Source organism: Nesoenas mayeri (genome assembly GCF_963082525.1).
Source record: "Nesoenas mayeri genome assembly, chromosome: 2".
NCBI classification, from domain to species: domain Eukaryota; kingdom Metazoa; phylum Chordata; class Aves; order Columbiformes; family Columbidae; genus Nesoenas; species Nesoenas mayeri.
In genome coordinates, this window is record NC_137543.1 from 142,317,792 (window position 1) to 142,330,644 (window position 12,853).

The following is a 12,853-nucleotide window of genomic DNA, read 5'->3' on the forward strand; positions in this document are numbered from 1 at the left end:
ACGGACATTTTCCTAGCCGAGCACCTTGTGAAGCTTATTCTTTCTTGACAAGTAGTACCAGACAGGTAGTGGGACTTCATCTGTTCAGTTTTCCTGGCAGAAAACTGATATTTATTTTTTTTTTATAGGGCAAAATTTCAGTTTTCTCTTGGAGAACTTTATTTCTGCGAGAAGGCAGGTTTTTTTTTCTTCTTTTTTTTTTCATCAGGAAGATCATTAGAAAGGAAAGCCCACAGCCTAAATTGGAAAAAACTGGAAAAAAACTGCTTACATATGTATTTAAGCACAACACATAGTCGTGATCCAGAGATGATGGAGTCTTCAAAGACAAACTTTCAGTTTCATTGAGAGGAAAATGCGTTCTGCGAATACTGCAGTTCTGATTTTTATGGTACTGTAAATAATTCTATTGTCACATGTCATTAATTCATTATATAATTATGAGTAATTATATAAATAATTGTCTCAATTTGAGTCGTTAAACAAATTGTTTGCAGTTCGAATGCCCTTTTACAGGGACCAGCAGCATCGGCCCTGGGCTGTATTTGCAGAACTGAGGAAAGGAGGTTGTGCCTTGGATCAGACCAGCATAGCTGCAAGTGTCCCACCCATCGCCAGAGCCTCCAGCACATCCTGAAAGAGCTTTTCTGACACACACAAGTATCCCTTTCCTCTCAGAAGTGGGAAAGCTGATCTGGAATTGTTTTGACACTAGAGGCAGTGATTACAGGTATCTGAGCAGCTCTTCCTGAATGAGCTGGTTTTTGAAAAGGAAATTCTGATGGCATTGCAACAAATGTGTTACCAGAAAACAAAATGAAGCAATAAACAGACAATATAATAATCATCTAAGTAACAGAATGCATTCCAAAGTGAGATCACGATTAATCGTTAAAGCAAGAATTAACACAAATAAAAATATTCCATTTCCAAGCAACACATTTCCTTCCAGAAGAGCTCGAGTGCAAGCTTGAGAACCTGCAGATCTGTCAACCAGAGAAAAAAACAAACTCCAGCCCCAGGATGTAGTACATTGCACTAGCTCAGCACCACAGAGACAGAGTTTTCAGAGAAACAAAGGCAGCTTAAGACTTCAAGTGATTTACTGTGTGGAGCTTTGCTATTTCTGCACAAATAGGAGAACAAAATAAGGTTATGTTTATGGTTGCATGATGAGAAGTGTTTGCAATTGTTACTACAAAAGGGTTCACCTTAAAAAATGTTCTAAATAATGTTTTAGTGTGATTATTTAAATAAGCTTATGCCCTATGTGATCTTTGATAAAACTCCTTGCTCTGACCACCATAGGCAACTTTCTCATTTCTACTCAATTACACATTTTCATTAATTAATCATTGTATTTCATAGGAGAATGGAGTTTGACATTGTACATCTCTAGACATATAGGCACACTAGTTGATCTTGCTGGGATTCATCTAACATATGGAAATGTATAAATAACTAGCTTTTTAAAAGTAAGAGCTGTATCTCATAATCTGAGGCTGAAATACTCAGAGCCCTTTGAAATTTTCAAGCAAAGTTAAATTCCACAATGGACATCAGTGATCTTTTTAAAAAAGAATTTTTCATCTCTTATGTTACCACTTAATACCTTCTCAAAGAAAACAAGAAGTTCTAACTACAGGCAAATCTGATCTGTCTTTCTAGGAAAGGCTGCTTTCTGAAAATTGTATAAAAACAATCATTGGATTTAGGGAGACTGCATTTGTTATAAGATCATAAGAAATGCAGGCTCTATCTTTGGATGAAATTTTAAAATTGTTTTAGATACAGGAGTAGGAAACAACTGCTGTTTAAGAAAGGAATGCCTAGGAGACGTCCACCTAGTTGGTCAATTCCAAGACCTGCACTCAAAACTGTATTTGTCCAACACGATCTTTTATATCCCCAAGCCTGTATTGGGAGAACACCTCCATCCAATCTCCGTGCTGTCTGGGTGGAGGTGTCCAGCCTCCTGCACCAGGGCAGTCCTGGACTCTCACCCAGGACTCATACTGGATGGAGCAGGCTGAGCTGAAAGCACAGCAGCCTGGTGCAGGACTGCCTCCAAAAACCCTGCACTCTGCAATTCTGCTCTGACCTCAAACCACTGCTCCATTGCCTGGGGCAAACGCAGGCTGCTCAGGAATCCTGGTCCTGACCCCGTGTCTCCCCCGAGGTACAGGCAGGGGTTCGCTATCATGACCAGCACCCAAACAGGTCCCTAAAGTGTCTCTCCTGCCTTTGCCAAAGGACTGCTGGGGGACCCACGCCTTTGTGTCAGCGGGATTGCACATGCCTGGTCACAAGGCTGCAGCTATTTTGGTGGAGTGCCTCCTTTCCTCAATCCCTCGGAAGTCAGGGAGGTTCCTCTGCAGCGAGTATCCATCCATCCATGGTGGAGGGAGAAGGACTGCTTCTGAGCTTGGGACAATAATATTTCCAAGTTATTCTTAAGCAGAAAGCTGCTGCTGGGGGGAAAGCTCTTGACAAAGAGATGAGGCTGTGCCTGGGGACACAGCATTCAGTGGGATGGAGAAGGTGCATCTACACTGAAAAGCCCAGGTGGGTCCGAGCAGTTTGCAGCACTGGTGACTGGCATGCAGGGCTCAGTGCTGCTCCTCATGTCCTTTGCCAGCCCAGTTGAATTGAACTGCCAGTGTGAGCAACATCACACTGACACCATCAGAGGCCAGAGAGGGCAGGATCCTCTCTGGGAATCACCTCATTCAAGAAAATTTGCATCATGTATAACTATGGCAACTGAGGAGATCTGCAGCTTGGTCCTGGCAAATAAGGATGGGGAAAAAAAAAAAAAAAAAAAAGGGAAATATTCCTGCCCATTAGGTTTTCAGGAAATCAAAACTGCCTGCTAATTGGAACAATGGGGAGGTGAAGGACAAAATCTTCCTCAAAGTCTGATGTGAGTTTCTCTGAATCATCTGGGGGCTTTTCTTTGATGAAGGGAAGATTTCACCAATTCAGATGGGGTTTCTCCAAGCATCATATCATTTCGTATCATGATGCCTGTGCTGAGTGAGATAAAGCACTTCATTGCACAGACACTGTGCACAGCTGCAACTAGAAGAGTCCAAACGCCCTTTACCCAACAAGGGGCATGCACACTAACGTCACATGGTGGTTTTTCACGGTCACTTCATTGTACAGAGCTTTGTCCTGAAGGTACAGGCAAAGTCACATTGCTCTGAGCTGGCAGGGTGTGGAAAACGTTGAGTCTATGAAGGCCTGACTCATTTTGTGAGTCCAAGAGCAGAGTCTGTGCTGGCTTCACTCGTGCTTCTTGTCATCTGAGGTTTCTGTAGGCTCCATGAAACCCTTTAATCACTGGCAAATTTAGCTGTCTTTAGGGGTGGGAGATTTTGTGTGCATTTGTAATTCTGTTTATAAGTAATCTTTCAAACGGCAAAGCCAAAGCGCACTTCAATTCTGGCAATGCAGGCCATTGGGAAAACAAAAATCTGAGCCCTGGGACAGTTTTGTCTAGGGTGGGTAGTTTTTGACCCGATACTCTCCTTCAGAGTATCCGTATCTCTGAAATTCAGTGCAAGGGCTAAGATTTCCTTCTGTACTAATGGCCAGGACTGCCACAGAAACCCAAGGAGAATTGTCACTTTTATCCTCACAGTATTACACTGAAGGATTTCTTGTGGAGGCCCATAAACCCCTGAAGGAATTCAGGGATGGGCTGGTGTGCTGCCAGCTTGCATGGTAATACGTTAATGGATACCGCAGCAGTCTGGCCAGCAGGCTGTAATTTGATGTCTCTGTGCAGAACCTGGATGGGTATATTTAATGTATCATCTGCTTCCCCAGGGTGATGTACTACCGGTGACATTTTGTAAATCAATGCTTGGCCATAAGCGAAGCCATTCTCTGTGCTTGGAGGATTCCTGCAGCACTTAAAAAAGACATACTCATAAATAAAATGTAATAATGTTAATCTTCTAATATGGTTTAAGCTTATTTACTAATTGCAAGTACAAAACAGAGTAAAACTAGAAACAGGGTCAAACTTTCCTTTTTTTGTATGACAAGCTAATAAAAAAAGAGGATAACCAGATGAGTATAAGCAACAATTATCTAATGCAGTATTCCCAAATGGAGAGAAAGGATATTATGGCACATTCCTGGAATGCTACTGTGGTTTAAAATATAATAATAAAAAAAGGACATATCCTGTTACCACCAGAAGGAAACGAAAGAGATCTCAGGAGCAGATGCAATATTAATTACCATACTCAGTACTCATTTGATAATATTCCACAAATAAAGGTGCAATGGTATTTTAACCACTCTGAGCCTAATCGCTGGAAGAGTCTGGACTGCTGAGGTACACTGCCAGTAAGCAAGAAGGGAAGAACTTTGTTCAAGAGAGGAATTCTGTCCTGCCCTGCAGCAGAAGGAAGGCTACTGTTGCTATCAGGCAGTTTGCCCCCCATGAGACAGTCTTTCACAGTAACCCAATGCTAATTCCATCCTTGCTGCCAGACTAAGGTGCTGCACAGACCAAAGGGCTGAGACTCAAACAGAAAGCTCTGAAATGTCTTGCTGCATGACACAGTTTTGTGCTTATGAGGCTGGTGTTATCTTGCAAAAGGCTGGGCAAAGTCTTCCTTACGCTTCTTAAAAGCAGCTGCTACACAGACGGGCTTCAAGGGAAGGTTATACTTTCTGAGCAGAACATGGAGGGCGATTGTCACTGAAGGACAGAAAGATTAATGGTTTTCAAACGATATTTTTCTTGGATAAGAAGGGAGTATATTTCAGTCCTACTGCAAGACAGTGATCTTCAGGGCAATAACATGACATTCTCCTAACTTATAAAATAGCTTTGCCATTGTGGAGATTTTGTTCTGTCATACTAAATAAGAAGGTAATTCATCATTAAAGACAGAAAGTTAAATATATGCTTGTTCAGCTAATAAACTGATGAATGTAGATGAAGAAATGACATTTCTGTGTCATTGTCTGCAATATCTCACTGGCTACAGCCTGGTGACTCCTCTAGAAACACTAATGTTAGGTTATTAAGCCAAGCCACAGCACACAATACAATTTAAAGAGCATTCAATCTAATTACAGTTAGTGCAGCATCACTGAGTAACAGCCTGCAATAGCATACAAGGTGTGCCTTGTATCATGGCATTGCCACTTCTGTACATGTCTTTATCACAAGCAATTCATCTCATATTCTTGAAACCGCTGTAAAACTCCTTCCAAAATGTCACACACCCTGTGAACATTATTAGTAATGAGCCAACATCTTCTGACAGGCCATGAAATACTGAACACTGCTCGTTTGTTGAGAAAGTGCTCATATGAGATCCATGCTAAAGACTGACATCATAAAAAAGCTGCAGCTTGCTTTCCTCCCACACTGACCCTTCCCAATGTCTGGCATCTACACACAGGGGCAGAGAATTGCCACACAGTGAGAAGAAGAGGGCTTTTTCCTTTCTACTTGACACAGGTATAAACAGTTGTACGTGCTGAAGTGGCAGAGATGTTGGCCCTGCCAAGGCCAAACTGAGTCAGAGCCACTCAGGGCTCCCTGCGGGGAGGCAATGCTGCTCACCATGAGTAACACCAGCCAGCTGCTGCAAATAACGGCATGGCTCACAAGAAGCATCCCGTCATCAAAGGAGAAGAGGAAACAGGTAATGCAATACATGGCTGGCTTCTCGTTGTACAGCTGTGACTGCATTTCAGTCTGGGACAACCATGCACTGTACTTGCACTTACTTGTACTCTTTGGACATCTGACTATTTTTTTCCTTGCCCTGTATTTGAAACAGTTATTTGTTCTAAGTGATGATAATATCTTTGGTAACTGACAACCACCAGAAATACCTGTGTGTAGAACTTCTGCTTTTGACAGTATTCTACGTATTTAATTTCTGACTCACATGTGGAGTAAGGGAGCAAATAGCAAATTAATATATTCTGCGTATATCAGACTAAATTAGTCACAAGGCAAAATGCTTTTCTTGTATACTACATGTGGGTTTGTGTCAGAAGTGTAAGTCATAATTAAAGTAAAAGCTGAAGAGTAAGCCCTTTTCTAGTATGGAGACTGGGACTAAAACCACAGTGTCCAGTGGGCCAGGTCCAGCAGTACTCATGAATGCAATTTGCCCAGTCTAGTTGTCCCCACCCACCAAGCACCTTGATTTTCTCCTTCAGAATAGTTTCAAAAAAATCAGAGTTCTAGTTTGAGACATTTGCAATGTCATAAATATATGTCCAGATGCATTAAATCTATTTCTCCCACTGACTTCTATAAGCAACTCTGCTATTTTTTTTTTTTATTCTGCTCAGGCAGGCCAGCTCTCTGCCGTAACACCTCTGAGACATTTAATCTTCTCCTTCTCCATCACATATCCCTTTCCCTTACTCCCTTTACCACCAGAACTGTGATCATCACCTAATCCAACCTAACAGTTAACTCTTGTCCTTCCCATTCCCAGCCTCCCAGCAAGTAGCAGCAAATATTGTCACCAACCTGCCGCCTGCTCTCTGCCACAGAGCACCAGGCTGCTACTGTCTGGGCTGCCACAGAGCTAAGAAGATGTGTTGCTGTCTGCTGCAATGGGATGAGGTGGGAGACCTGCTGCCACCAAACCCAAAATAAGGTGGGAAAAAGGGCACCTAACAGCACCTGAGGAAAAAGAGCACCTGGTCAGCACCAGTGGCCACTCCAGCTTGTGTATGCAGCTACCTGGAAACTATCTGAGCAGCAGCTTCCCATTTCCTCCAAGAAAACAGCGAAGGGTTCTGGGACGTAGTCCACATACCACCCTCTTGGACTACAGCAAACAGGATTATACCTCTGTTTTCCCAGTGTTACACTTAGCCAGGGCATCAGAGCTCTCCCCTTTCAGGCCTCTTTGCAATAAAACAATCTCAAAACTAGCATGTGGCAGAAAACAACTTATCTTAGCTGAACAGCTATGAGTCTTTTTACTTTTTTTATTAACCTTTTACCAAATTTGCAGTGGCATCAGACTCCACATAGATTTCAGACAGAAAAGTCCCAAATAGCTACAATCAGTTTAGAAAGTTGACTGCACACTTGTTCCAGATTATTCTGCCTTTTCCCTACACCACAGAGCACTCACGGCCTTGCCAACATGTTCCCCTTTCGCAAGACACAGGGTGGGAGCAAACACTATTCAGTTCCCTGGCTGGTCCAACCTTGTTCTCTTTTTTTACACTATGGCACATATTTGTGCAGCATGCAACAACCAAGTGAGAACATCTTTTCCAAGTGGTATTTCTTAATGGCATTTGGAGAAAGATTTGTAAGTACTGTCACATGAATTACAAACTAAAGCCTCCTTAACACACTTCTATGATCCTGTTTTTCCCTTGCATTTTCCTCTTTATACTTCTTTCAGTCTGTATTTTCTTTGATTGGAAGCACTGAAAAATTGTTAAAACAAAGAGAGCAAGTACTTTTCTTCTCCCTGTCTCCTCACTCCTTCTAATATGTTTTATTTCTGTTCCTTTAACTGCTTTGGATCAGGTCCTTGCATCTGGCACTATTCCTCTGGCCTTGACTTACATCTAGAATAGTGTCTTCTGGCAAGTCTCTTGTGCCTCACTGGCTGGTTACTGTGTGCAGGGCTCCTGCTTTTCATGGATCAAGGGCTTCAGCATCTTGAGACTAGCACTGACCTAGCTGCTTGGCTTCGATGTTTCTTTTTCAGTCTCCTCACAAAAAATGAACCAAGGATTAATAGTTAGTTCTCAATACAGTGCTCCCTTGTTTTTTTCACATGTCTATTCTTTCTTTCCATTCTTGGCCACCAAGAGAAGAAAGCTGGAAGAACATCACTTTTGCCAGTCTATTACCAATTTTGAGCTGTGAAAGCTGGCACAGTGAGGAGGTAGAGGGAGAAAGGGAGAACATCTAGAGGGAACAGACCAGCCCACCATCAGGTCTGTGGCTGGACTTTCTGCAAGACCCCAGTGTAAGTAAGTATCCCCACCAGTGAGGGGACTGTTCCTTAGCCCCTCCTTGGCTGTAAGTAGCCTTCTCTAACACTTTTCTAAATTTCAATTCCTCTTGTGCAAAACGTAAGTAGAGCACAGGGACTACATGCTGTCATCCTGTATAAAGGTAATTATCTGAAGGATGGATTAGTTCAGCAAAACAGCAAATTTGTAGAGAGGAGATTATAATCCTCAGTATAGCAGTAATCCTCACTACACAGTATTTCCCACTGTACGAAGTAAAAAACTGAGAGAAAATCTCTTTTTTGTTGTCCTAAAAATAAAATTTTTGAGGAAATGAAAATAAAGAGCACTTGGCTTTAGCTAAACTGGTGGTTTTATTTGGCTAAAAATTTCTCATTTTGTTTGTGGGTGAATTCATTTTCTTTCAGTCCCTTTAAAGAAGCAGATTAATTATGAAAAGGAAGATATAAAACAGGAGACAGAGCAACCCTCCCTTTAAAAATGTAGAAATCACACATTTTAAGGTTTTTGAACATTGCTCACTTCTTCTCAGATGAAGACAAGAGGAAAATAATTGGACTCATTGCCTTTTTGTAATCGATTTACTAATCTCAGGATTTCTTCTTTCTATGAACCTGGAATCATGACATCTCACTTCACTCACAAAAGCCAGTACATCTAATCTGAGGTGGTAGCTGGAGGCTTTGTAGCAAATCTAGGCACCTGCAAAGTGATTCATCCTCCCTGTTGCAGACACCGGTCTTCAGGCTGGATGAAATGCTCTTTGGCACCACTTCCCTCCTTACTGATCATGGACAAAATAGGGACAAATTGTTTGGACTTAACCCTTGACTTTTAATGGCTAGGCGTAGATAAGGTAAATTTCCTCTTCGTCTTCTGCATCCTTATTGTTTTTCCTTATTGGAGAAGACCTGATTTCTCTTGTTTCTAGAATCTGGGTACATACCTTTAAGAAGTCAAGGTCACAGTCAGATCCATCTTCTAAATCAAAGGCTGTGAAACTGTAGTTGAGTGTGTTCCCCTTTGTAGCTTGGATAGTCCAGTTGCAGTGTTCATGTAATGGGTAATTATTTGGATAATTTAAACTTTCCAGTATGCCGTGGCTACGGTTAACAGTCAGCACATCATGACAAACTGAAAAAAAAGTTAAAAAAAACTTATACTTGTGCAGTGCTTATTAACCCAATATCTAAAAAAAATTACTAATTGAAGTTACAGGTAGCATTACAAGGTGAGAAATATTTTATTCACAGAATAGAGAAGAGAAATCATACAGAAAGATGATTGTGACCTATTGAAGAATACATTGCATATGTTGCAAACAAAATTCAGACTTTCCAAACTTGAGTCCTTCAGTTCTACTATGCCCTTCTTTTCTGACACTTGCATAGTCATCAGTGTATGTAGTATACACAATTTTTGTCAGTTTTCTTTAATTTTAAATACATGGTTATTCCTGAAACATGTTTTCTTCTGTTTATTGTTTTTTAACTAATAGATATTTGCCCTGTGATTTCAAACAATTCAGAGAGGGTGCTCGATATATGGATCAAAGTGGTTTATTTCAGCAAACTGGAAAAAAAAATAATCCCTGGCTGAAACAACAATGAAAAGTACACTACTTGTATTTGATTTTCTAAGCTCCGCGAACTTGAAGTGATCATGAAATTATTTATAAAGAAGCCATGATTTTCCTTGTGAGTCATCCAATAACATCATAGTGTAAGAACTGGATGCTCACCTGGAACAATGAGAATTTTCCTTGAAGTGCAGAGAAAATGAAAAAGAAACTAAACTAGATAAAGAATGAAATTACAATTATGGCATTAGGTCAGTAAGTCTCATTTTCTTGTATGGAACTTTTGCTAAAGGCAGAAAATATCAATGTGTGCAATCCCTTGTCTGGAGACAGCAGACGATGTGTATCAGGAGCAGACCAGGGTAATGCACAGCAAAGTGGGCAGGAGGCATGGAGCTGGACAGGCTCTTGGCTTTGTACAGCACATCTGCAGTGTTGGAACAGCAGAAATAGCTGAGATTCACTTGCACAACTGTTCTGTTGCCTGTAACTAGGGATGATACACCTACCTCCTGCAAATTTTTTTATTCTTTCAAAATGATTTGCAAAGCAGCAAGGTCTGTGGTTTTAGGACTTCAAAATGCTCAGGATACAGCTGAAGGTCAGGGTCAGGTGGAGTGGAGCTTGTCTGCAAAGCTACACTGAAGCACAGAACTGTTTGAAAGGACAGGATGAAGAGCACAAAATGGATTTTGAAGAATGCAAGATGGTTAAAAGCTGCTACCCCCTACCATCAGGATTTTATTAGAAACATATCAGACACAAAGGTGCCTTTGAATGTTAACTTGATACCATGTTTTCCTTTGCAATGTTTTCCAGTTCATCGTTACATTGCTTTCATGTACACATAAACGCATCTTGCATCTAAGCTTCCTTATTTTATAGTACTACTTCCTACATAATTTTAGCTTCTGGGCAAGACATTGAAAGCTTTCTCTGATGCACCTTCAGGAATTAAATATGAATGTGAAGTGCAGATCACATTATCTGATAGCTCAGGTTCTACATCTGAGTGCTTTGAAAGTGCTCTTTCTGTTTAATTAATGAAAGGGGGGTTGAACCTTTTTTCTAATACATTGTCTTGACTTTGCAGTCTGAAAAGTGCATGGTAGATGAATCTGTGATGTCTTTAAGGAATGAGGGAGTCAAGGCTCCCTCACTCTTCTAATTATTACATGCACCATATGTGGGTGAATAGCTTTGTTGTTTTCGAAATCCATTTACCAAACACTGGACAACTTAATGTCTATAAACTTACAGCAATCTCTATTACTTGGGCATGTCATATTTAGAGTACGCAAAAATGCTTGCAAATCGTTTTGTATGTAGTGAAATCCTGCATCTTCCAATATGCATTTAACCACACGTGCTATAGTGTATAAAAAGAAAAGTGAACACTGGACAATATTCAAGGTTATGACTGAGAACAAAAGAACTCTAATTTGTCATGTATCTTCTTGGATTTTTCTCCAAATGTTATTATTCTGGTATTTCTGGGGTAGAACTATTTTACAAAAAGAATGTTTGCAAGAAAGATGTGACCCTTACTATACAATATAAAGTAATGAAACATTCTGAACTGTTCCAGGAAGGCTAAATGATCCTAAGCACTCACAGTGATCCAGGATGACTGAGAGTAACTCATTTGTCCTTTGCCATTCTGCCTTGCAAGCTGCTAGAAGAGCAGAGAAGCTTTTTTCTATCATCTCCCTTCTCTGTTAAAAAGTCAGCTGAGCAGAAAAGCAAGAATAGTTCAATCTGCCCTGTTATAAACTTCCAGCTCTTGATATTCTGAGTAAATCTGGAGTGGCAAGTGCCACTGGTGCAAGTGACAGAAGCAGAGCCACCTCATCAGCTTTCTTCTAGGAAGGAGCTAATCTCCACCATGCATAGATGGGCTGATAATTTTAGCTCTCTGTGTTCTGTGACTGTAGCAGACTAGAGAATCTGGGTCAATAATATACATTGTCCTCTGCTCCTGAAATCGTAAGATCAAGTACTGCAAGAAGCAGTTTCAGAAACAAGCTGAACTGTAGAAACATGTTCTTCTCATCTTTTTCTTACTTACCCTGTTTGTATTTGGCTAAAAAGCCTCCACCTTGCAGACTGCTATCAGTCCTTAGTTTTACATACACAGTGTCTCCACTGGAATGGATGATTTGTGGTATCTGATCCCCACAAAATTTACCTAGCTGTTTAGCATTACTGCTGTTGCCATCATATACCTTCAAACAAAAATCAAACAACAAAAAAAAATGAATAAATCCAATGACATTACAAATCAAAGGAATTTTCCCCTCACAAATGTCTGCTTAGGGAATTGTTCCTGGATATATAAGAGGTTAAATTCTGTTCCTGCTGAGAGGAAGCCTGACAGGTATTTCAGAAACAAGCAAATCAGTGGAAAAGCAGGAAGCCAGTAACCAAATACTGATGGATTTTGAGGGGCTTACTCACCAAGAGGAGAAATCTGCGCTCCATTTTGACTCTATTAAAGATATTCAAATAATTTCTGCAACAATTCAAATATGAAATTTGGGATTAACAATAGTGTTATTGATACTGTTGTGCCTTTTTCCTTGTAATTTACTCAGAGAGCATATTAAGGCCTTGGTCCAAAACGCACCAAATTTAAAAGATATAGAGAGTGGCCCTCCTTTCAGTGGCCTTTCTATCTAGACACAAATGCTTTTCTTACCAGAAGCTGCACAGACACTGCTGCTTTATCTCTCACAGCTCTGTATATATGAAGGTAGCATGTCAGCATGGAGCTTTTCTATTCTGGATCTATTTACTTACAAACATCTGAAGGCCGGGGCCATGTGTTTTTCCTTGCCTGTGTACTCATCATACTCAGCTGACTCCTACGCAGCAAAGCGTCACAGCGTACATACCGCAACGTAATCGAAGTCGCACTTTGGGTGATAATCTAGATGGAACTGTTCAAACTGGATTTCAAATGGGGTTCCTCTGTTTCCTCTGAGCAGCCAGTAGCACTCTGAATTGTGGTAATATGGCATAGGGTAGTTGGGAGACATGAAGATACCAGAAGCTGTTGTCAAAGTCCCACCGCAACCTGAAAATGGCAAAGAAACCAAAGCAACATTTAACACCTCAAAGAGTAGAGAATTAGACATGATGTGTGAGATTCACACTACTGACCTCCTTCACATGCCCAGAATATCTTCAGTGATGACCCAAAAATCTGAATTTAGCCAACAGTGTTGTAAGCAGAAGAGAACCCATAGCTCCTAAAAATATCTAACCTGAATA

The 12,853-nt window shown here is 40.8% G+C and overlaps 1 protein-coding gene across 1 annotated transcript in view; it reads right to left on the minus strand.

The window, feature by feature from the left end:
- Positions 1 to 12,853, minus strand: part of CUBN (cubilin) — a gene marked incomplete at both ends in the record, with an annotated part of 142,108 nt that overhangs the window by 94,487 nt on the left and 34,768 nt on the right. The window contains 3 exons of the mRNA XM_080338517.1: positions 8,948 to 9,135; positions 11,649 to 11,805; positions 12,475 to 12,656. Of these exons, the coding sequence (XP_080194643.1) occupies positions 8,948 to 9,135; positions 11,649 to 11,805; positions 12,475 to 12,656 (527 nt within the window). The remainder of the gene's footprint in view (positions 1 to 8,947; positions 9,136 to 11,648; positions 11,806 to 12,474; positions 12,657 to 12,853) is intronic.